This window comes from Ailuropoda melanoleuca, chromosome 2 (assembly GCF_002007445.2).
Source record: "Ailuropoda melanoleuca isolate Jingjing chromosome 2, ASM200744v2, whole genome shotgun sequence".
NCBI lineage: Eukaryota > Metazoa > Chordata > Mammalia > Carnivora > Ursidae > Ailuropoda > Ailuropoda melanoleuca.
In genome coordinates, this window is record NC_048219.1 from 174670480 (window position 1) to 174696476 (window position 25997).

The 25997-nt window shown below is 33.8% G+C and overlaps 1 protein-coding gene across 5 annotated transcripts in view; it reads right to left on the reverse strand.

The window, feature by feature from the left end:
- The window catches only part of ERBB4 (erb-b2 receptor tyrosine kinase 4), a 1065595-nt gene that overhangs the window by 257549 nt on the left and 782049 nt on the right, over positions 1 to 25997 (reverse strand). For all 5 annotated transcript variants that reach the window (XM_034655108.1, XM_019802141.2, XM_019802140.2 and 2 more), the window contains exons 7-12: positions 24106 to 24247; positions 20458 to 20571; positions 18571 to 18697; positions 12153 to 12226; positions 11123 to 11213; positions 8786 to 8985 (exon numbers count right to left, since the gene is read on the reverse strand). In XM_034655108.1, coding sequence (XP_034510999.1) covers positions 8786 to 8985; positions 11123 to 11213; positions 12153 to 12226; positions 18571 to 18697; positions 20458 to 20571; positions 24106 to 24247 — 748 coding nt within the window. The remainder of the gene's footprint in view (positions 1 to 8785; positions 8986 to 11122; positions 11214 to 12152; positions 12227 to 18570; positions 18698 to 20457; positions 20572 to 24105; positions 24248 to 25997) is intronic.

The following is a 25997-nucleotide window of genomic DNA, read 5'->3' on the forward strand; positions in this document are numbered from 1 at the left end:
TAAAATAATTTGAGTGGGGCTTCTGTAATTAAAAGAACACTGGATTAATTTATTATGCTACTGTAACAAATAACCAAAACTTAGTCACTTAACACAAGACAAATTTAGTCTCTCAGAGTTCTGGAGGTCAGAAGTCCAAAATGTGTCTTAGTGGACAAAAATTAAGGTGTTAGCAGGGCTGATTCTTTCTGGAGGCTTCAGGAAATCATTTGTTCCTTGTCTCTTTCAACTTCTAGAGATCACCTTGGCATTCCTTGGCTTGTAGTGATATCATTCCAACCTCTGTTTTCATGATCACTTCACCTTCTCCTTTAGTCAAATTTCCCTCTTCCTCTCTCTTATAAGGACATATATGATTACATTTAGGGCCCACCCAGATAACTCAAATTAACCCTTCCCCTATTAAGATTCATAACTTGATCACATCTGCAAAGTCCCTTTTGTCATGCAAAGTAACATTCAGAGAATTGGGGAATTAGGATGTGGACATGCTTGTGAGAAAGGTCATTATAAAACTGTATTGTGGTAACCTCTATAAGTAGGGAATGTTATATATAGTGCATGTATATGTATGGAATGACAGTATAGTCTTTGCAACATGTTAGAATGAGTTAAAACTAGAAATAAGGGGAGATAGAAATGGGGGAATAATTTGTAAGACATACCTACTCACCATATTGAATAGGTTAAATCAACATGACCCACTTATTTAGTCTTAAGTGTTCTAGTTACTATATGTCTGACCTGAGGGGACCTGGTAAGGAAATTCTAATAAGAGAAGATGACAGGCAGCAGTGACAACAGTGACAAAATATTAGAGAGTCCTTGAATATTTTTACAATACTGAGCATGTTATAAAGTACCTCTCAGAAGGCACATTAACTGTAAAAGAGTAAAATAAATATCTAAGTATTTTGTTGAAATTCTAAAATACATAAAATTTATAGTATATTGTACTCAATATAGTACAATATATTGTACTATAATTTCTCAATTAATTTGTAAACTAAGATTAAATATTCCCTCATTTAATGGAGTATGTTATGTTAGTAAAAAGAAAAACAGAACACTATTTATAGGATGCTTTTTTAAATTCATTTTTTCTTTGTCTCCCAAAACTACTATTAAATATATAATTTTAAGTTATTCAACTATGAATTTTCCTACCATACATTCTTTTTGAAGAAATAGACCCTCACAAGAAAAAATGAATTACCAGGACAACATGTTTTTAAATACATTTCTGAGGACAGAATAATAGGGAGAATAATGGGGATGTGATTTAGTAGTTTCTCAAATGATTTCCCCCAGACACCTGCCGTGGAATGATCTGCTATGTATTAAAAATGCAGAATCCTGGGCTTCAAATCACTGTTTGCATTCATTTCCTAGGGCTGGTGTAACAAAAAGCCACAAAATGAGTGGCTTAAAATAACAGAATTATTTTCTCATAGTGCTGGATTTCAAAATCAAAGTGTTGGCAAGCTACTTCTTTCTTGGAAGCTCAGAGGGAGAATCTGCTCTCTGCCTCTTCCCTAGCTTCTGTTGCCAATAATCCTTAGTGTTCCTTGGCTTACAGCTGCATAACTCCAGCCTCTGCCTCTGTCATCACTTGGATATCTTCCCTCTGTGAGTGTGTACATGTCTTCAAACGGTGTTTTCCTATCTGTGTCCCTACATTTTCTTTCCTCTTCTTATAAGGACTTCAGTCATATTGGATTAAGGACCCACTCTACTCCTGTATAATCTTATTTTAATTTACATCTTAATTACGTTTACAAAGACCCTGTCTCCAAATAAGGCCATGTTCACAGGCACTCAACATTAGGACTTTAATACTTCTTTTGGTAAGTCCTAACACTATCTAAGCAATATCTCTGGAAACTAAAGTCCAGACTTCTGGATTTTTAATAATTAAAGCTGTTGCTTTAAAATTTCTCATCTATTGATCAGGCTAAAATGTTGCCATTTGTAAAAAAAAAAAAAAAAAAAAAAAAAGCCTGCAGTAATCCTGTTTTGGTAGTTGAAAGGCCTTCCATTCTTTCAGAACTTCCAGATTACAAAAGAGAAGGAGTGTCATTTCTGATATTATAACTGCTTATTACCCTTTTAATAAGAATAGAGTGAATATTTTATAGCATTGTTAGAAATTAGATTTTGTGCTATTTCAAATATAATAAGAAACTCTTCTTGCATTTTTTACAAAAAAGAATGTATTAATATTTCTTTAGTAACTTAAAGAAGAAAATCTTATCAGTACAATTATAATTTTCTATCTCCTGATTACTTAGAAGAACAACGACATCACTATATCCTAAGCTACACACTATCAATTTTGTACTAAGCTTGTTTTACTGAAAAGTGTGGCAAGGTTCATTAATTTTCCAGTGAAGATTGGCTTTGAGGCCCAATGGACGATTCTTTTTTGGGAATTGTACATTTACCCAAGATAGTACGGGCTGGGCTTAGAGTGCATAAATTAAAGGCAAAAATAACGGACCGAGAGAAAGTAAGAACATCTGCAATCTTAGCAATATTTTCTTTTTCCTTTTTTTTTTTTTAAAGATTTTATTTATTTATTTGACAGAGATAGAGACAGCCAGCGAGAGAGGGAACACAAGCAGTGGGAGTGGGAGAGGAAGAGGCAGGCTCATAGTGGAGGAGCCTGATGTGGGGCCTGATCCCAGAACGCCGGGATCACGCCCTGAGCCGAAGGCAGACACTTAACCGCTGTGCCACCCAGGCGCCCCTTAGCAATATTTTCTTAAAATAAGGTAAACTTTATAATCAAAATTCATTTTTCTGTAATATAGAACTATTAGAGTTGATAATGATAATACTAATTGAATTGTAATTTTATAGAAAATCAATACTACTTATGATGCTATAAAAACCAAAATGCTGGGGCGCCTGGGTGGCTCAGTCATTAAGCATCTGCCTTCGGCTCAGGTCATGATCCCAGGGTCCTGGGATCGAGCCCCGCGTGGGGTTCCCTCCTCAACAGGAAGCCTGCTTCTCCCTCTCCCACTCCCCCTGCTTGTGTTCCCTCTCTCGCTGTGTCTCTCTCTCTGTCAAATAAATAATAATAAAATCTTAAAAAAACAAAAACTAAACTGCTTACTATTTTGTAGTTATTTTCACTGTCACCATAGTAAAACAAAAGAATGTTAAGCAAACACTGTATTATTCTCCACTGGTGTTAAATACCCTTTATTCCTTACTCATTAATTCTTTGTCCTGATTAAATTCTGGACATTCAGTGACTCATCATAAACTTAGAGCATGTTATCATTCAGAGGATTCAGTTATTGGCAATTAATTGGAGTTTCACTATTCTCTTTTTCTAGATTCATGACCAAAGAGGAGGATATTTCAACTATCACTTTTCAGAACATCAAAATCATAGATAAATGTAGAAATTTATATTTCTTTTATATTCTTTGTACAAAAAATGAATTCCTCCTCACCAAATATTTGTCTCCTGAAACACTAACTTGAAATTCATATTTTGTAGGTATTTTTATAAACCATAGTCTGCTACTTATAAAGCCAATTTTAAAATGTTTTAATTAGAAGAGTAAAAAAAAAAAGAAAAGAAGAAGAAGTTAGAGGAGTCTCAAGCATAGATTTTTTTAATCCATTTAAAATCTCACCAGATCATTTTTAAATTCCTCAACATCTAGGCTCCTAGTAATAACCCCTCTTATTTCTTCTGTATCTACCTGTGGTTTATGTGCTATTTACAGACTTACAATTCGCCACCTTGATAATGTGAATTTTTCTTCTGCCTTAAGATAAAGGCCCTTGTTATTTCTCCTTCCTTCTCTTTTCCCCAAGAAGGAATGTTTCATTAAGTAAAAGTTAAATATTGTATCTTTACACCACATAATGTGTCTATAGTATGCATATACTGTATAACCTATTTTTAATAGGACAGAATACAATTGTATAATAATAGCTAGCACAAAGATAGCACTTGCTTTGAGCCAGACATTCAGTGAAGACAATACTATTATTAACCTCATATCCAAATGATAAAATTAAGTTTCAGAAACGTTAAATAGCTTACCAAAGGCCAAACATCTAGTAAATCATTTTCTTGGGATTAAAACCCAGGTCATTTAGTTCTAGAGTAGGCTTCTCTGCATTATGCTGCATTTGGGTATGTTTCAGTTTATCACCAGGTTTTCTTAAAAAATCAATCACTTTCTCTTTATTTGGGGGGTAATCAAGGTGAAATCAAGAGCATAGATTTTAAAATTAGACAGACATTGGATTCAAATCCTGAATATGATTTTTAATAGCTTCAAAGAGTGGGGATATTATTCAACTTCCTGAACATCTGTATATTCATCTGCAAAATAGAGATAATTATACTTTATAAGGTAGTAGCAAAGATGAAATTAAACTATATAGATCAAGAGATAGAACCTGGCGCTCTTTTGCCATTTAGCTGAAATATTGTAGACACTTAAGATCAGTAAGGAGAGATGAATTATTCAATAAATTATGTTTGATCAATGTCCTAATCAATTAAAGATTTAAAAAATCATGCTATACCCAAACTACTAGATGGATTAAAAATGCCAATAGGGCTTTTAAAATACTAGAAGTAAAAGACTAAGACAATGCCAAGATCATAAACATAAAAAGGAAAAGAACAATCCATCCACTTAACTAGATAAAAACATACAATGTTTGTTTATCAAAAGGCAAATTTTCTTAAATTACCTATGAGAGGGAAAGTTATACATAACACATTCCGAGAGGTAAAAATTTAATGTATTTAATTTGTGATGAGGTCTTTCAAATCCAAAAGGGAGAGACCAACTCCCAATTGAAAATAAAGAAAGCTCATGACTGACTAATTTACAAGAGAAGAAATTAAAATGCTCATCAACATATAAAAAGAGGTTCAACGTCAGCTAAAAAAATGTGAATGTAAAAGACCTCTTTTTCATATTTCAGATCACCGAATTTTAAAACCATAGATAATATCCAGTGTTGCAAAGAGCAGTGGGAAATATTCTTTATCAAGCATTGTTTAGGACAAGCGTAAACTGACCTAGCATTTTTGAAAGGTGATGTAGAAAAATATACCAAAATTTATCATATGCAACCTTGTTTACACAGAAATTCCACTTCTAAGTATTTAGCCTAAGGAAATAATTGAACATTGCAAAATGTTTTCTGAAATAAGATTCACATTATGGCAATCTAATAATATGAAAACTAGAAAACAAATTAAATTACCATTAATATGGCACTTGTTCAATAAATATTTTTATATGTATCTTTTTAAAACAATAAAGTAGAACTCTTCCATCATGCTCATAATATATTAAGTAGAGACACAGATGGCTGAACAGTATTTAAATATATATGTTATGATACCATTTGTATATGAAGAAATATGCTTCATTATCTATATATCCATAAGCAAAAATTACATATTCTTTTTACATGTGTCTATTGTTATAATTTCTAACAATGATAATTAGAAAAGTAAATATATTTCCATTTTGAAAGGTTGATTATGAATTTAGTTTCTCTCTTGTTTATGTTGGGTTTAAGTGTAGATGTACAAATATTTTTAAGATAAAGGTGTATGAGTTCAAATGTAACTCAGATTCTGAGGGGTTGGTGTGATATTTATCTCTTTACTGTTTATGTTTTGGTGTTAAAAGTTTATGTTGAAATATTTTAAGAAACTTCAAATACTTTCATTGACCTACTCTAAAACTCCTTCCAGGGCATGTGGGTGGCTCAGTCAGTTAAGCAGCTGACTCTTGATTTGGGCTCAGGTCATGTTTTGAGGGTCCTGGGATGGAGCCCTGCATCTGGCTCCATGCTCAGCATGGAGTCGGCTTGAGATTCTCTCTCTCCCTCTCCCCTCCCTCCACTCTCTGTCTCTCAAATAAATAAATAAATAAATCTTCTTTTAAAAAATAAAAATAAAAACAATGAAAGTCCTTCCAACCAGCACTGCCATTTTGCTCATGCTATAACCATACAAATGAAGAGGCAGGAAATGTTCTAGCTTTTCAATATCCTAGTTTCTCTCAAACTCTTCAAATTATAAAGTCTGCTTTAAGATTTTTGACTTAAAAGCGTACAGTTGCTCAAGCCACTTTCACACTCTACAGAGGAGGTGAAGTTTTTCTTTTATTGTCATTACTGTTTAAATCATGTTGAAACTCCAAAAACAGGGTTAAAAATCAAGGCTGCCTTCTTGTTTAAGTTACAAAGCCAATGCTCAGATTTAGATCTGAGTATTTCATGGTGACATGTGCATGCATGGATGTGTGTGTATGTATATGCATGTATTCTAGTGCTGTATACGTGTGTATGTTATGCATGCATATTCATACATACATGTATTCTCTACTTGTGTATGTGTGTGTTTTGTGGTGAATACGTGTGTGTGCTTGTATATATCTTGTATGCGCAAAGCATATTAAGAGAGGATATCTAAAAGATGCAATATATACAGTGCTTTTAAAATGAAGCAAATATTTAAGTTTTATCATTTGCAGAGAGTATACAGATGATAAAAAGGCTTTAATCACATGTGGGTAACCATTGTAGGTTCAATGTAAACAGCAGCAGCATCGCCTCTGAAGTCAAGTTTATAGAGTAATTACATTTCTGAAAATGCAGGATCCAATATACTGTTAGACTGAAATTCAAATTTTGATCAATGGATATCATGCAAAAATTGTTTTAAGATATTACAAATTTAAAAATATGATAGTGCTTAGTTTTATATTAAAGCACCATAAAACTGTGTTTCTCCTGCTTCATTTCTTCCTCAAACTGAAAAGTCAGCTCTAAGTGCACAGAACAAGAAAATACATTCACGGTCTGAAAAAGGGTTAAACTCAGTCTAACAGGTATAACACTGAAAACTGAAAAAACGTGTTAGATTTTTAGTTTATTGTTATTATTTACATTTTTGGTTGCATGAAAAGTTTAGAAGTCTTAAGTATGGAATAGTTACATACTTTTTTCCTATCTTGCTTTTTTTTTACGTTTAATTTCTTTCCGCATTTTCTTCTTCCCATTTGCTTTTTTTATTCAGTTTAAAAAAGATAAAAGACGTAAACGAGGGTTTGTAAAATGATTAAATGGATCAAAGAGGAAAGTGTTTCTCTGATTCTTTTATTTTTTTCATGTTTCTTGTTTTCAGAGTTAAATCTTATCTTTGAAAGGTAGGAGTACTACTGTTTTATTTTTGCTTTGTTTTATTTTGTTTTTTGAAGGAAGTAGGAGAAAAGGAACATATAACCCTGACTTAGGGAAATAGTTATAAATTCGTGTTGAAGAAGATTCTATTTTACTTCCGTGAATGATCTATTTTGTCTGTTTTGTACAAACATACATATAGTAATGTGGGGTAAGAAGCTTAAGTATTAGAAAAAAAGAAAAACAAGCTTTCTGTCAGAAATCCAAAAGGTATAAAACCATGGAAACAATCTAGGCTAAATAAAAGGATAAATATTTGTTAATAAGAACATGTGTATTTTGATATATAATAGGATTTTATATTTCTTGATTTCTTGTGAAACAGAAGAATGAGTTCACCCAAAACAAACAAACAAAAAAACTCATGTTGTAATAGATCTTTTTTCTGGAAAATATTTTTAAAGGTCCAAAACAGCTAAAATGTGATTTCCTCACAAATTATGTTACATTTTATGAATACTGCCAGCCTGAGCTGCCTTAAACACTTTCTGGGAAAAGGTGGGGTACTTATAAATAAATTAATTCACTATTTAACTCAGTAAACTTAAATTGCATAGGTCTTTTAAGAGTTCATATTTTTTAAAAAAGGCACTTTGCTATTCGCTCACACACATACAAAATGAACTCAATCATTATGGATATATGCCTTTGTGACTATTCCCATGGTGAGAACAAACAAGTGAGAAGACATCCCAAGAGCAAACTGTTTCTTAGGGCTTGATTTTTAAAAGGACCGACTCATTATGACCAAAACAAGTATATATATTTGTAACAGATAATTTAAATTCTGAGTCTTTTTACTTGATATTTATAAGTAAGTTGGACACATATGCTGAGCAGTGGCACTTGTAGACGCAGAAGAAAATAGTACTTAATAGAAACACACAGAAGAGTTAAGTATTAATCATTGAAATATCAAAGTATAAGATAGGAAGGACATAGTTATGTACCCATGAAAACATCATTTGCTTCTCAGTAACAAAGAAATGATGGAGTGAATCGGTAAGTGTCAAAATAAATAAGAGAAGAAACCATGAAGTGCCTACAGAAATGCATTTATGAAATAAACTTTCTTCTTGAACAGCAAACTTCTTGAACAGCATTTTTTTACACATTTCAGAACACATCTGCGTTTTTCCCACCACCCCGCAAAAGACTCTCCATTATCCTATGTTACCCACTGAAACCAAAAAGCAAACAAAAAATTCAATAGGGTGAATTGCCACAAACTGACTGCATCCAAGGAATACACCCAGGATGCTTATTACATATTTAGATTCTCAGGTTCCATTTACATCTATTGAATCTAGTCTCTATAGGAAGTTTCTTGCAACTAGGCAAGATTTGCAGGCACACAGTATGTTATAAAAACATGCAATAAATTATAAAAAGTCACCCATGCTGATTAACTATCCCCCTTCTTAAGAGTTGAGAAAAAGAGGGAACAATTCTGACTCAGTTATTTTTAACTATTTGGTCCAATGTAGAATGGCAGAAAATATTCAAAGTTTCTGTTTGAAAGTCCAAATAATGTACTTACTACAGTTTTCAGCTTTCCTATTGTCCCGGATCACTATTCTTTGGTTGATAGTGCTGAAGAGTGTTGTCCAATTAATGGTATGATAATAACATAGGTTGCTGTTGTCAGTAATATAGATGTTTCCTGCACTGATTTCCTTCAGAGATTGGAATTGTAGAGAAGTGATGCCCTGTTGCTTAAGGATAAGCAAGGAGAGGCCACTAAGGAGAAGGAAGGGGGAAAATGGAACAATATTTAATATGTATATATAATAAATATTTTGGGGCATACATTCTTTAAGTAAAATAAGGATGTCACATCTTACCCCAGAAAGAATGCTAATAGAGCATAAAAAAAGAGACTGAGTCACTAAATTGTGATCTGAATATTATTTCTCTACAAGCTCTATAAACTGAGTTTTAAAAGGAATCATTTGAGCCTCTAAAAGAAAATGTTCATTTTTTATAAATACAAATATTAATGATGTGTCCATTTCTGTCTACATATTTGCCACTGACATATCTGGTTCACTATTTTTCCCACTATCCCCAAGTCTCAAGTTCTTCAAGGATGAAATTCTGTTTTAAAACTGAATAATTAGGGGACTCCGGCTGGCTCAGTTGCAGGAACATTAGGCTCTTGATCCTGAGGTCATGAATATGAGCCCCATGTCGAGGGTAAAGATTACTTAAATAAATAAAACTTAAGAAAAACTAAATAATTAATAAATATTTATGGAATGATTATTCATCTACCTAAAGTAAGACATTAGTTCTACTCTATTTAATAAATCTAGACATGCTTTCAGAGGGTAAATATTGCAGAGAATGACTATAGATATTTAGCTTTAAACTTCAGAAACCAAAGTGTAATTGTAATAGTTGAAGAATGTATAAGTAAAGATAGGAGACATTAAAAATTAAAGAGAAGAATGAAATTAAGCTAAAAGTTAAAAAAAAATACTCAGAAGGCTTGAACAACTGGGGAAAGCATCTCTAAAAGTTAAATAACAACTATACTGTGGAAAGAAATTATCATTTCAAGGAAATTGTTTTATTTTAACATAGTCTACATTTTGTAATTAAATTCCTTTTCCATTCTCTAAAGAATCATCTGTTTCCCACATTTCAATCAACTAATGAATAATATTTTACATTTTGGAGATCAAATCTGTCCCCTTTTATTTTATTTATAAATCTAAATACACTTTGCTGACAATACTCAGGATTTTTCCCATGTGTTGTGTGTGTATATAAATAAATATACAGATATATATAAATACACCGATATATATACACACACACATATATACCTACATACATACTTACATGCATATATATACATGCATATATATGTATATATAAAACTCAGTACATGTGTATTCAACTGAGATGTAATTCATTCTCTGAAATCTGTGTTCCCATCATAACCATCTTGAGTTGTTTATTAAAATGTGAACATAATTATGCTTGACAGATTTTTAACATTTGATTCAATGGATAGTAAAATTTGGTTGCATGTAGCACTTGGATAGACAGTATCTCTCCACTATGCCTTTTTATTAAGAACTCCTCCCCTTTACAGTTTAAAATCTCTTACAGATATACCTGTTTTAATGCAAAATTCAGCGGACTTTCTGTGAAATATTATTATGCAATATTTGGTGACAGTATTGATTTAAGACATCTTTCAGATTTAAGTAGAAAAAATGAAATCTAAATCCCTTTCTGTAAACCAACTTTTAACTGTTCATAAATAAGAATCTCATACAGATGAAATTTAAAATAAAATAAAGCAGTGGCTTACTAAATATTAACTCACACATTTTTATTATGTGAATTAAAATATTGATGTTAGACCTTTAGAACAGTGTGCTTTGGAGCCCTGATTTTTCTGACTGCTATTAGCCAGCATTGCACATAGAGGAGTGGGCCAAGTCCTGACATATTAGCCCCATGATGCGTGGTTCAAATGATGGCACCAGAAACAAGAACTTTCTGCTAAATTAGCATTTGTATCCCACACACCTAAGCCATTATCTAGTCATCCCATGTTAGTTTTTAGTTATGATAACATTTGTTCAAAAACAAAGGTTTGATTTTATGCACTCTCTACCTGCGAAAGTGAGAGGCAGTTGAAAAATCAAACTGTTTATTCTGTATACTTTACCTATTTATTTATTTTGTATCCTGCATACTTTAAAGCACAACCAGGGGTATTTTTCATTGGGCTTACCTCTGGAATTAAAAATGGAAACCCACTATTTCTAGAATCAGTGAGGCTGAAACTTTGACATACGTACACATGACATTAGTCTTGAAATCTGGAAGACCTGCATCTCTGAACATAAACACCTACCTATAGAGGACTCTTCCACCGATGGTCACCAGGTTAGAGAAAACACTGAAGTCAGTCATGTTTGGGGGCCATGACTGTATGTTTAAGAAACCTAAAAAAGACAAGGGCAGTAAAAACACCTCAGAAGGTATAAGGTAATGATAATTACCTTAGTAACTGTGTTTAATACTGAGTATCCTTGAAATGTGATGAAAATGTCTTGAAAGATAGGAGGTAAAAAAAAAAAGAAAGAAAGAAAGACACTGAATATTCCTATTTTGAGTCATTCTATTCTAGCTCATAGTTCTTCATCCAAGACTGAGTGTCTTACCCAATGTTCCTGGGACACAAGACTCAGTAGATAATGAATACCAAACTAATAAACACCAAAAATCTAAGTTTCTCAGACACACTGAATCATAGAACTATATATGTAAAAAGAATTACGTGATCCTTAATTTGATTCATTCTTCTAAAATCAAAACTACTTAGTCTAATTACATAAAGGGAAAAATATAGTTTTAATTTCTCTGGAAATCCTTTACTACTGTATCTCTACACTTATGACATCATTTGCCTGCGTCGCAGCCTAATGCATTCTGTATATACCTAACCTTTCTCATCTGATTTTTCATTCTTTGATAGCAAATCCATATCCAATTCATGTCTATGAGTCCCCTATCAGCTACTATATATAACAGCCCTGAACAGGTGCTCAATAAATACAGGCTAAATGACTGCCACCTGCTATCCACGCTCAATAGTACTTCTTATGAAAAAGTACCTAGAAAAACATGGATCAAAAGATCAGTTGACACAAAAACAATAACATAAAAATGTCAAGGATATTTTATTTTATAAATTCCATGGGTTTTCACAATGGGCACAGAGGCTAAGGAATAAAGACACCCATCATTTAAAATCACATGCATTTTTAAAACTAGAATTCGCTTTGAAAATAAGTTGCCGATTTCAATATTATGTACTATTTTCAGGAAAGCACTAAAATTCACATAGTTCATAGCACCGCAATCGCACTTTTAAAAATTACCCGTTATCTCTCGAACTGTCCGGAAAACATTCAGTTTCTCTGGGTCTATGGCTTCAATTGCGTTGTAAGGGTCCCTAGAGAGTCAAGAAGAAATGCAGCCAAATTTTAAATTAGATAAAGCAGTGAAAACATAAGATGTAACTATAGTTCATTCAAATTGAATTTTAAGCGGCAATGGAAAGGTTAGCAATGCCTTGTCCAAAGTTTGTTACGTTACATGTGGAGGAGGATTAAAAGGTGCTTTGAGGACATTTATCACATCAAATATGAGTTCTTCATTGAAGGCTATTCTAGTTCTACAGGAATGGTCCAGTTTGACTATCCTAAAGAAACCTCCAAATATAACAAGCCTATTTATATATAATTTTATTTTATTTTGCCTTTAAAGTTTTCTCTTAATTGGGAAAATCATACTCTGCAAATAATTATGGTGACAACAATTGCCTTTTGGGCTCCTCAAAGCATCCTAAATTGTTAACAGCACCTACAATTTCACAAGATGGATAAAAACAAACACAAGAAATCATTTTCTTCTTTTTTGCTATATCCTTACATTTAATAGCAAATTTTCATAACATTGTATGAAAGTTACTCTTCATAAGGATTATTTAGACCAATCTTGTTCCTATCTGGTTTATTTATATTTGCTTTTATAGCACAGGAAATATTTGCTTCCATCTTTATGAATCATACTAACATCTGAAACAAAATTTATAACAAATGTAATAATATCCAAAGGTGTAAACTTTGGAGCTTTTTAAAAATGTCATCTCCTAATGCATAAATATATCTTTGTAATTAATGTTATTGATATATAGATGCCCTGTCTTTTCAAAAATGAACATAAAATACCTTTTAAAATTAAATATTTATTGGATTTTTTTTTCAGAAGTTTTCTTCTTAGGAAGATACCTTTCATGTATAATATACTGACCATACCAAATAATTGCATACTTGCAAATAATACCAAATACGTCTCATTAATTCAAGCAATATTTTCAGCTGTTTTAAGGAATACTTTTTTTTTGTAAGTTTTATTACTTTGAAAGATGATCTGTGCTATCCTGGGCAAGTAGAGACCTCATATCAATATATACCCTCCAGAGCAAGATTAAATCTTATTCATTGACCACTTCTCCAAGAGAGCAAACCTAAGAACAATGAACTTAGGTTTTTTTAGAAGCATGTATCCATCTGTAGCAATCACCTGAGCTTTAATCTTGCTGTGGACATCTGTTGTTTTACATCTTTGAGAAACTTCTTTTTCACTTGGGGGGTAAACAATAGGATGCAGTGATACATTGCATGTGGCCTTAATAGGGCTATCAATCAATTTGCTCCACAGTCCCTTGACAAACAGAAAGGCATACGGCCTGTCTTCTAGGAATTTGAGTCTGAAACCATTGACATTAATTCATCCTTGCATTAGGACCTTGAAAACACTATTAGTTCCAGCAACCTTGATCTCTGGAACCCCATTTTCCTGGCTCTCTCAACTTGGTTTATCTGCATATGCTTCTATACTGTGAACCATCCTATATCTTTAAAAAATACGAAAAACAAAAACAAAACAAAACAAAACCACAAAAACTCTGCTTGATTAAATACTGTTTCTATCTATGAAGTATAATTGATACAATGTACCACTAGTTTAACAGAGAGTGTTCTAGAAGGCTTAGAGAAACACTATGAGTTTCCCTATAATTCACACGTAATTAAGATTTTCCTCAATGTGATATGAATGTCTCCGAAAAGCTTAAAGTCTAAATTAAATGTTCTGGCAAAATTGCTCTATTTATAACTGAAGATAACATTGAATGAAATACTATGCTTTTGATGAACGTGAAGCCAAGAAATTAAGCTCACCATGCAAGAAAAATCTTGTTGTTATCATTTTTTAATGCGCAAAGACTTCTGTATGCAGAGAAAATATCACCTCTGCAGCAGTGGTAGAATGAGCTTCAATATTTGTTGTTTGATGAAAAGCAGTGTATAGAACAGCTCTGGTCATATAATCAAATATTTTGGCTTTATTGAGAAACACTCACAATTCAGGGCAAGCACACAATAATGGGGTCAGTCCAAACCTTTACCGAGAACACTTCCAAGTTGCCAGGAATGAAATGAATTCTGGACTGTTCATATGAAGCCCAATGGACCACAGAAATTTTATATACTTAATTTTAGAGATTCAGGACTCTCATAAAATAAGTTGACAGAATCCTACTTACCAACTTCAAAGTACCTGCAGGGAGTTGTATCCTATAGCCACTTGAAATCCATAGTACTTTAAAATTGAGAACTTCCCTAGCTAAATTCAGAGCCATGTGAATTGTGTTTTGTGTCATTGTGTTTGGTGATCCAAAATAAAGCTCAGGATAGAGAGAAACGTATTTTTACAATTGCATTGAAATTGCTTTATTTTTCACCAAACCCATTCTCTCTTTTCCATTGTATATCATCATTGCACTCTCTTATCTAAGCACTTTCATGTCCGTGTCTCCCTGCGACACAGCATGAACACGCTTATTTGGTGAGCATTTTGTTACTCTAAGTACATGCGAATGACTATCCTCAAACATGACAAGAGATTAAAAGTGAACATTCCTATGGATAACCCTGAACACAGGTTTGCTTTGGTTCCCATTCTAAATAAAGGAGTAAGAGCACCTAGTCTATTTCTGGCAATGACACCATTGTGCTATAAACTGATCATGCCAATTAACTTTCTTGAGTTCTTTTACTATATTAAAATCATAATTGACAAATTGACAGTAAGTTTATTTTTTGCAGAAACTTGTTTTGAAAAGTATAATCTCATCTAATTATGAATTTTACCTATTAGCTTAAGCTATTTTACTCAAACCATACATCCCATTGAAAAATAATAAAAGATCAATGGTAACGGGAATTAAGTGAGTAAAATATGCCTTTACTTTTCTAGAATTTTTTTGCTTATAATATTCCATGTTACTCACATTTAAAATCTCTCTTTCCACACATGCATACATTGTATACATGAATACACATAATGCCTATACATTTATAAGATGCCTTAGACCTAATGAATTAACATTTTATCAAAACTTTCCTAAGATCAAGAGAAGGCTTCAGAATATACGTTTCTTACTGGCATAAAATTGGGAAAAAGAAATATCGAATATAACATGTATATTTGTCCTGGAAAATGCCTTATATATTATGGTTGAGACACAATAATATTAATTATAATGTTAGTATTGAAATATTCCAAGTTAAGTGCTATGATTAAGAAGAAATAATAATCTTCTGGACTAAGGAAGGAATATGACTTATCATAAAGGAAATATTGCCATGAAAATAACTTTGCCTTTATTTGGTTTTCAGTAGTCTACAAAATAATATATGTTACACTGCATGTTGTGCTATAACTAGATACAGTCACTGAGAATTTTCTTTAGACCTGCCTCCTCCTCCTTCACTTTTTTTAAATTCTCTCTCTCCCTTTTTTCTGTCCCTCCTTTCCTCCCCCTGCGTTTTTTTCTTTTTGTACCATTTATTAATGTTTTACAATATATCAGGTACTTGGCTGAGCACTTAAAAATAATTTTTGTTTTTTATCCCTGCAATAATCAGAGAAGGTAGGTATTGATTATAAACCCATTTCTCAATTTTACATTGGAAGAAACTGAACATTTGACATATAGTAGAAGCCCAGCAACTCAGTAAAATTGTCTATGGCAGAGCCTCCAATCAAACTCTAGTCAAGTCTGGATCAAATTTAGTGAAGTAGGAACTTCAATTCTTACTTTCTGAGCTCATTTTTAAGAGAGGCTTTGTTTACCTGTCTGTTTCTAATCATGTGAGTCAATTTTCTATAACTCATTTTCACCTGAATGAATTAGCAAGGTTGTTTTCCTTGAAAGTCTGGATTAATCTAATACTTTGTAATGATTCTTCTCAAAAATTTGTGAATATATGGTGTCTATTGTGCAATATATTTTTATATCTTGATCTATATGCTTCCCTTTTTTTTTTTTTTGCATTTATTGATGAATATTTCCCCTATTCTGGATGTTAGGTGATTCAGAATATGTAAAACCATTTTACAATTAGTATAAATACAGACTTTTGATAAATATGTTCCATAAGGAACCAAGACTAAAATAACAATTCTGAACTGCATTAGATCATCTTCGTCAAACTTCCCCACCCATGGTTCATCTACAAGATTAACCATCAGTAGGTTGCTTTGTTGGTACATAATCCTTCTAGTATCACAGAATTCTTGCAGTGGTTCTCAATGGGGGCAGTATCACCCAACTAAAGGGAAGCTGGGACATTTGGAGAGGTGTGTTGTTGTAACAGAAATTGGGGGACATTATAGGCTTTTAGTGATAACCCCAATCCAAGAAAATTAAATGTTTCACAGCAAAGGTTTGCCTATGTCTTGAACAACCTTAAAATGTCCCATTCAGTTAAGAACCCATGAGCACAAACTTCATAGTTATTCATACCATGACTGTGTGTAATTCTGCAGTCATGCTGCCTTTATTTGAATGATATTTATTTCCGTCTTCCTCTTGTCCAATAACAATATATCTGTTACTTATTTCTTATTCCAGTGGTCAGCTGTTCCTCTGCTCTTTATTCCCCCATACTTCTTGCACAGAATGACTTCTAATCTTATTTCTCATAAATCCAAACTTTCATTACTAAGCATTTTCCTATCAGTACATACTTTATTATCTATTACTTTTCTTGTTTTTTTCTCTAAATCACAATTAGAGAATTAGAATCACTTTATAAAATTATGTATATAGGTAGGCTATATTATCCACAATTTTTGTTTCATAATTCAAAAGGAAATATGAATATACTTAATATATAAAAGATGGATATTGGGTCTGCTTAGAATGAAAAGAACTCTAATACCATTTATGAGACTATGTTTTCAAATCTTTCCCCACACTGATGGACTTGAGGCCAATTCATTTATTATACCCCTGTGGAAGTGGGCAATGTGATTTAAGTAGATATGTCTTCCTATTTCTCAGAAAATGCTGTTAACATGATATGATCTTTCATTCATGATGGTATTTGGTTTTGAAGATAGTTACATTGTGGATATATTGTTTTAGTTAATGTTATATATACATTTGATTATAGAGATGCACCTAAATGTTGACCCAGGTCTCCTACCCACTGGGGCCAAAGAGGTGAGGATATCAATGCAAATGGATTCAGAGAGTTAGTAGTGACTCTCTTAAATTTGGTTGTCCTGTCTCAAAATGGCTAGGATGACCCTGGCTCCAAAAGTTTGCTGCCATGTAGAATTATGTGCTAAGGGTAACCAAATCTACATATTTTTAAAGAGCAGTTAGAAATGTTGACCATAAATATTTATTTTTTAAACATTACTTGGGCTGAACATAACATATCTGGGGCAGAAAGTGTATACATACCATTATAGTATCTGGCATGAACCCATATTAAAAGCTACATTTTAAAGTAAAGAAATGCTTTATGCAGTAAGACCTACTATAATTTATTTGCATGGAAAGAAACACTTTTTTCTATTTCTCTTGTTGTTCCTATTCGGACATATTTATTCATAATCTGTTAAATTATTTTGCTTCTAGACATGATGTGATATATGTTTAGAGTTAGGATTTTGAACTGAAATATGTGAGTAATATTCTTTATCTGTAGCCTGCAGCATTAATATTTAGGGATTAAGAGTAATATAGATAAATAGATAAAATATAAAGTAAAAATATTGACATTTTTATTACAATTGAGAGAATACAAACTTGGTTGTTTTCCTAGTTAAAACCAGCAGGTGGTCTGTAATGAAGGATCCCAGAAAATGTTACAATTTTTACTGCTAAAATGACATTCATTTATTAGATCTCCTATACTAGTACTAATTTCCTAACCTAAGAAAAAGAGAAAGAGATACATCAGGCCAAAGAGAATTTCTGAAAGCTCAAGAGAATTTCAAGTTACTGATTTGTGTTTATGAGATATATTTTACAACAAATATTAACTTATGTTTTCCTGAAATAGTCAGTTAGGAATTTGAATAAAATTTCTCACTTCATCCATTGACACTGTTTCCCTAAACATATCTAAAAATATGCCAAGCTTTCTGAAATCTGTGGATTTGAGGAAAATATCCCACAAATGCATTTGAGTTTATATACAAATTTATATTGTCACATCTAAGTAGTTACTAAACTCATAGTCTATGTATCTCAAAACTGTGGTTTTTACTATCATTGCTGGTAAAATCTGGCATTTTATTTTGTTGGAGAAGAGCATTAACGAAGGGTAGAGCTCATCTGGGTCAAAGGGAATCAAACAGACAAAGCTAAGACGTCTCTTAAGCTTTGTCTACACTTCATAAAATAATTTTCTGCAAAACTTTCATACTGACCCATGAATACCAGTGACAAGGAAGATCAAATTCCCATTGATTTTGGTGCAGTTTATGAATCTGTCAATGTTACTGGAATCCACGGTCTGAGCTGACATCAGTGATCCTGTGCCAATACCATCACAAGCTGTAGAAACAAGACTCACAGTCAGGGAGTTGAGAAACTTTTTTTCAGTCAATAAATCACTGCATTTTTATTCTACAATAACAGTATTTTTTCATTATAAAATGAAAAAAGTTCCTCATAAGAAAGAAACAGTTTTCTAACAAATAAAATAATAATTTATTCATGCAACATTAAGTGCTGGGCCTGCCTTAGAATATTGTCCCTGCATTATAGTCTAGTGACCATGATGATTAAGAATCATATCTTATATCAAGTCCCAGTATACCCACATAATACATATGTAACTAAAACAAACTTGTAACAATCAATACTTGCCTTTGCCACATAAAATCAACTATTTTCTCATCCACCCTAAAATATCATTTTTAAAGTTTTAAATCCTCGTCCCTTGAGTGAAATAATTTCATAGCCTAATGATGGTCTACAGACTATGATTTTAAAAACATTGGTCTAATTAAGAATATATATTAAATAAGGTACTAATGATGTGAGTTGTAATGGAATCAAGAGCCATTTAAGTATTTATATTTAAATTTTTTTTAAAAAGAGTTTATTTATTTGAGTGGGGTGGGGTGGGTGGGTTAGACAGCATGAGCAGGGGAGAGTCAGAGGGAGAGGAAGAGTGAGAAGAAGAGGGGGAAGCAGACTCCCTTCTGAGCACAGAGCCCAACGTAGGGCTTGATCCCCGGACCCCTGAGATCATGACCTGAGCCTAAGGCAGACAGTTAACCAACTGAGCCACCCAGGTGCCCCTATATTTAAATTCTTAAACTTAAATTCTTACCTGTACTTTCTGAAGCCTCTACTCAAACACAAAACAAGCAAAATAAAATGTGTGGGGGTGGGGAGGGGGAGAGAGAGAAAGAGGAAAGAGAAAGAGAATACAGTCTAAAAATAAATCTGAAGTTTGCCCTTTTTAAAGGTGATTTTTGATACTTTGGAAGGCTTAATACCACTCAGAAAATTTGGACTATACTTTCATCCTGCTTAATTTAAGTTTCATTTGGGTGAGGAATTTGAGCATCAAGCTAAAAGGGATTTCTTTCTCTACTAAAATCCTAAAACAGGAATTATCTGCACCATTTATTTAATACTTACATAAATTTCCTTGTCATTTTATATATCTAATCTTTCAAAATAGTTTTGAAGACCTGGAGGGTAAATATCATGTTATTTGTCTCTTTGCACCTCTTCATATGCATAGCAGATCATTTAGCATAGGTAGAGTGGCAAGCAATTAATATGGATGCTAAAATGATCATGTAATCCTTTGTTATGTACAAACTTCTAAGATTTGCTGCATATAGAATAAAATGTAACTTCTTTTCCGAGTTTCTATCAAAGTTAACTCCCAGTTTAACCTGGATCATTTAGTATACATCATAATACACACTGTTAAGACAGTTGATACTTTGGGGAACTATTCAAAGTCATGGAAAAGTATGTGTGTGTTCAGAGAGGTGAACTTAGCCAGTCCATCACAAAACAAATGGAAAAACCTTGGAGTAGGTCCTTGTGCTAGCCAAAATAATCTCAGGGGCGCCTGGGTGGCACAGCGGTTAAGCATCTGCCTTCGGCTCAGGGCGTGATCCCGGCGTTGTGGGATCGAGCCCCGCATCAGGCTCCTCTGCTATGAGCCTGCTTCTTCCTCTGCCACTCCCCCTGCTTGTGTTCCCTCTCTCGCTGGCTGTCTCTGTCTCTGTCAAATAAATAAATAAATAAAATCTTTAAAAAAAAAAAAAATCTCAGCTCTCACTCACCTTTGGGGCAAATATCCGTGCAAGGTTTACACATTTTAATCCCATTTTCTTCTACTTCCATCTTGGAACTGGGGCAGGCACGCACACAGGAACTGGAATCCACCACAAAGTTATCTGATTTGAAAAAGAGGTAAAATTAGCAATATTGTTGATGGTCAGTAAACAAGCTTAAAACAAAGTACTTTAGGGATTGACAATGATTAGCATCATTGATAGTATACATATCTCTTTCCCTAAAACAACTCTGTTTAAATATCTCCACCTGAAATAGAATCTAGAAACATCCACATTCCACTCCAAGGGCAGTGTGTGTTAACAACAGTTAGTCCTTGCTTGACTACTGCTCCGCATCCTGAATTGCCCCCGAGATAGAGTAAATTTCTTTTATAGACTTCGGAAACTACGTGACATTTAGTTTGTGTTTTTCAGTAGTTCCACTTCATTTCATGTCATGATGCAAGTCTGAAGTCTAAAAATACTTCCAGTTACATGAAGCACAAAAGAAGCTGAAGTTGAACTGCCTTGGATTGAGAGAGTGCACTTCATACCCAGGAGGACATGTTTAAAATGTGTTCTATCTTTCAGTGGAATGCCATAGAAACTATTCCATAGTTTTATAGGAAGAAACGAATGGAATTTGAAAGGCAGGACCTTAAGAAAGAATACTACATAAACCAGGAGTGTCTGATTACCTGATGCATTGATAAAATGTTTAGGGCTCCAGTGATCTGAAATATGCCAGGACATTGCCTCCCCCACCAAAAAAAGAACAAATAATTGCATGTAGAGCCTCCCACAGTAAAGGGAAAACACAACACCTGCTAGGCCACCTATATTTTAAGGGCGGTATCCTTCCCTGTCTGGACATACTGCTTCTGGCCTAATATTCAGTAGTATGGAAGGCTTCCAGCCTTGAAGGGGTCTCAGACCAGGAAAGGCATATGATACAGGTCCAGTCTGGGATGCAAGCATTTCTACTACTTGGGTCATAAAATCCAAGAGGTGGGGCGCCTGGGTGGCTCAGTTGGTTAAGCTTCTGACTCTTGGTTTCACGTCAGGTCATGATCTTGGTGTCCTGGGATCCAGCCCTGAGTCGGGGTCCCATGCTCAGAGTGGAGTCTGCTTGAGGTTCTTTCCCCCTCACTCTCCCTCCCTCTCTACTCCTCTCCCGCTCACACTCTTTCTCTCTCTCAAATAAACAAACAAACCCAAGAGGTATATGATGTTAGGAGTGTCTGTGGTGGAAAACATGCCAAATGGAGTTATGGCAAGTCCCTGCTGGAAAATCATATCAGAGACCTCTAGGATTCTACAGCTAATTCATGCCATCTGTAGCACAGAATTACACACCATTTAATAAACAGCTCCTGATATGCTTCTGGGTCCTGGTAGAGATAGAGCCCATAACCATGGGTCATTGATTGATCTTATAGACAGAACTGCCCATCATAAATCAGGTTTTATTCAAACCATGTCAACATATTGGGCAGGTCCAACAGGAATCCACCATAAGATAGAAGCAGTGCATTTAAGATTGGATATGAGTCCGGGCGGGGGCACAAGTAAACTGCATAAGCACGTAGCTGAGACTCCTTGTGCGAGCACCTCTCACTCGGCTCATACCTATGGCTGCATGGGGACCAAGAAAGGGCACTTGTGATGAGCTAATAGAGGGAGGACAAAAACTAAGTTTGGTATGTGGATGCAAGCAGCTCAAAATGAACGGCAGTTGCTCTGTAGCCTCACTGACGAGGGGACTAGAAAGATGGTGGCAAGGACAAAAATCCTACCAGTGGGCACGGTTCTGGGTAGTTCAAATGATCATTTACTTTGGAAGTGACCTGAGCTTAGAATAAATATGGACTCATGAGCAGTGGCTTGCCCTGGGAGAAGAAAGACTGGAAAATCTGGGATGGAAAGGAGTCTGGGGTAGAGAGGAATGTATACGGATCAATGGGAGTGGGTACAGTGTGATCATGATATTCCCAATTATCCACCAGGGGGCGTCCACCACCAAAAAAAAGTACGTGGTTGAGACTGCATCACAGCTTTTCCCTTCCTGTCTCCTTCATGTCTTCACGCTGAGAATACTCCTCCTTAACAACCTAATCTCCGTCTGAGGGGAATTCAACCTGCAACAAGTGAATGTACCATATATTATGTAACCATCCTTTCTGCAAGGTCTTCACAGGAATACCCCATATTTAAACACAGCTACATTTTCACAATATATGCCAAGTGGAGTAAATACAAATTATAAAGACCCTCATATCAGTTAGTTTCAGATTTTGCTGCCAAATGAGTTTCAAAAAATATTTGTCTGGAGTTTTAGAATTTTAGAATTCGAGATTAAGGATTGTAGAGCAGTATTTAGAAGGAAAATGTCTTTGTTTTCCCAAGAAGTTACAGTTTAGCATACCATGCCTTATGAGCTGGGCCCTTCAAATATTGGAAATTTACTTAGATAAATACTGAAGTGTTTTAAATTAGTCTGTAATTTGTTGACCTTAACTATTCTAAGCAAGGAAATTTAGGAGTTATCATATCTAAGGAAACTGGGCGTGTAATTTCACAAAACAGTTCTCAATGTTTAGCCACTTGCCACAAGTTAGGTGTTGAACGCTTGTATGCATAATTATTCTTTTAACAAGTATAAAAAATATTTAACAATAAGGACTAGAATTGTCATTGTGTTCAAAGACTTGTTTTTATATGCTATCCCTCTGATTCTTATTCCCCATCCTTTTGATCATTATAATAACTCTGGGAGAGAAGAAAGCTATGATTATTACCAGTCACATCTTAAAGAGGAGAATACAAAAAACTGAATAGTTCATTTAAAATCACACGAGTGGGCAAAGCCAGAACCCACAACCGCTCTAATCCCATGTCCTTTATACTTCCTATTCAATCTCAGGCACAAAATGAAGAAAACCATAATGGTGGTATGATATAGCTTATAAAACCGTCTCCTTTTAAGTGAATATATGGACAAATGTGGTGATTTTTTTTCAGTTTTCCCAGTAGATAAAACAATGAAGAAAAAATTTCCCATAGCTCATTCCAAGCAAAGAAACTGACTGGAGCAATTATGAAGACATATAGTTACTGAATTATTGATAAAAGCAAAACTGGTTACTTTGAATCATCAGGATGAGTTGTCAATTTTGTAAAGACCTCTAAACGGGCCCTCACATCTATTGTTATTGTTCAAGATTAGATTTGATATTAAAACTATAATTCTATACATTTTTTACAAATAAGTAATCAGAAAGGATATTAGGTAAAAATTCACTGTGATTAGAGCAGATCTCATTCATTACAAAGCTTGCTCCCACTTGACCAATCACTTTAATGAGAAACAGCATCATATACAAACACACGGAGGTATAGTGAAAACAGTAGGTTTAGAAGGCAATGACACTACACTCTAACCTCAAATATGCCATTCCTTTGCTGAGACTTTGGACCAATCACTTTTATTTTTTGAATTTTAATTTTCTTATTAGTGAAATGGTAGCAATAGTACCTATAGCCAAGTAATTCACAATATTGCCGCAAATTTTAAATTACAATAAATGTATGTAATTTTTGTGTGCTTTTAAATGATGATCTAATTAATTTGGTTATTCTTATCTTGTTACTTACGTGGGCATTTCTTGACACAAAATGCTCCATATGTATACTTTGCATTGAAGTTATGCTCCAGTTGAAAGGTGGTTGGATTGTAGACAAAAGTTTGGGGACACTGAGTAACACATGCTCCACTGTCATTGAAATTCATGCAGGCCTGCAACATAACAAATATTAATTTCATCTAAAGATAACCTTCATAATACTTGTTAAAGGAACACTGCTCTAAGAGCTTTGTGAGAAGGTTGTGTTCTTATTATATTTATATTTATATAAAACGTGTATGTTCTATTCTTATATTTCATAAAAAGTATAAAATTTGACAGCTTTATAGTCATTAAGTGCTCATTTTTCAGTTCAAATTTGTTTGGAACTTTGAAAATTTTACAAAACCGTTTTTCTAATGTCAATGAATATACAATCTATACAAATATACTGATATTCAAGTTACCTATTCTCTACCCAGTAATCTCCAAACTAATAATTGGTTTAAATTATTAACATTGGCTAAGAGTGAAAAATCATTTCAACTCACACTATTCAAAGGGTTTATGTTGAGTCTTAGAGTCTGGCACTAACAACTAACCCCCCAATTCTACAGTCTAGACTTTCCTTAAAACTGGTGTTTGGAAACGTTCAGTGCGGTAAGTGACATGGTAAGCACATTCATCACCATTGTATAGTGAGAAAACATTGTGATAGCAATTTAAACTGGACTTGAAGAAAAGGCTCTAGCAGGTGACTCGTCAAGTGTAAATATGGAGACTGTAATGCCAAAATGAAGAGAAGCCCTATCTTAGCTCATAATTAAATAATGTGCTGCCATTTCCTATGTGGTCTTTTTTATAATACCACACCATTTACTGAAAGTCATCAAGTTCAAACAAAACAATTTGTTTCTGCTGACTTATATATTTGTATTGAGACTACAATTTGTTAACATGTTCAAATGCATTTGAGAAGAATTAAAAAAACAAATTTACCACCTGAGAGGTACTTGGTATAAAAATAGAATATATATATAAGTACATAAAAGCATATCTTTCAAAAGAGTGGATGAACTAATTCTCTTAATTAAACAACTTAAACCTTCATAGGAATAATTGAGGCCTTAGAAAGTGAGCCAATATGCACTCAAGCTATATTTTATATTTCATCATAAATTGTATGTATGGTTATTAATAAGCACTAATTCATTCTGCTTCCACAAAACATTTTCTTCATCAATTGTTGTTTCAGCAAGCACTTTATCACCAACGTGGCAATTCCCTGATGATGGTCTGTCTACTAGATGCATAATCAGAACGAGACTCACTCATGATACATTATTCACTAAGATGACATTTTCCAGGAAGAATCTATTAAAAAGCAATCTACAAAACTCAGTAAGTTTTAATTTATGGCTATAAAACTTCATGTGTCCTCATAATTGCTTTACGAACATACTTTATGCAATGTTGTGCACAGATTGCTTGGCAACAAAGGGACATAAACTAAAGGAATCAAACACATTTACCTTCCGGACAGCATGCAACGTAACTTACACCAAGGCCTCAGTCTGGCATTCTTGAACATTCTGTACCAAATGCCAAAGTGGAGTCATTGGGCCATTCCATAAAAGTAATGAAATGAGAATTCTGAGACTCACCCGGCACTCTGCTTATTACAATAATGGAACCATGAAAACAAATGCAATGAAAAACTTCTAAGTGAAAGTTATGGCTATTGTTGGTGTTTCTTGTTGTTACTGTTTTGGAATTGTTAGCACCTGCTCAGTGTCCTCGACATCAAGCTTTACTGCGTGTCTGGTGATAGGCAAGGCAAAAGATCTCACTTCAAGGCCTGCTAAAGCATCTTCCTTAAATTTTTAACATGTTTCTTTTCTTCTTCCTCACTACTCACTTCTG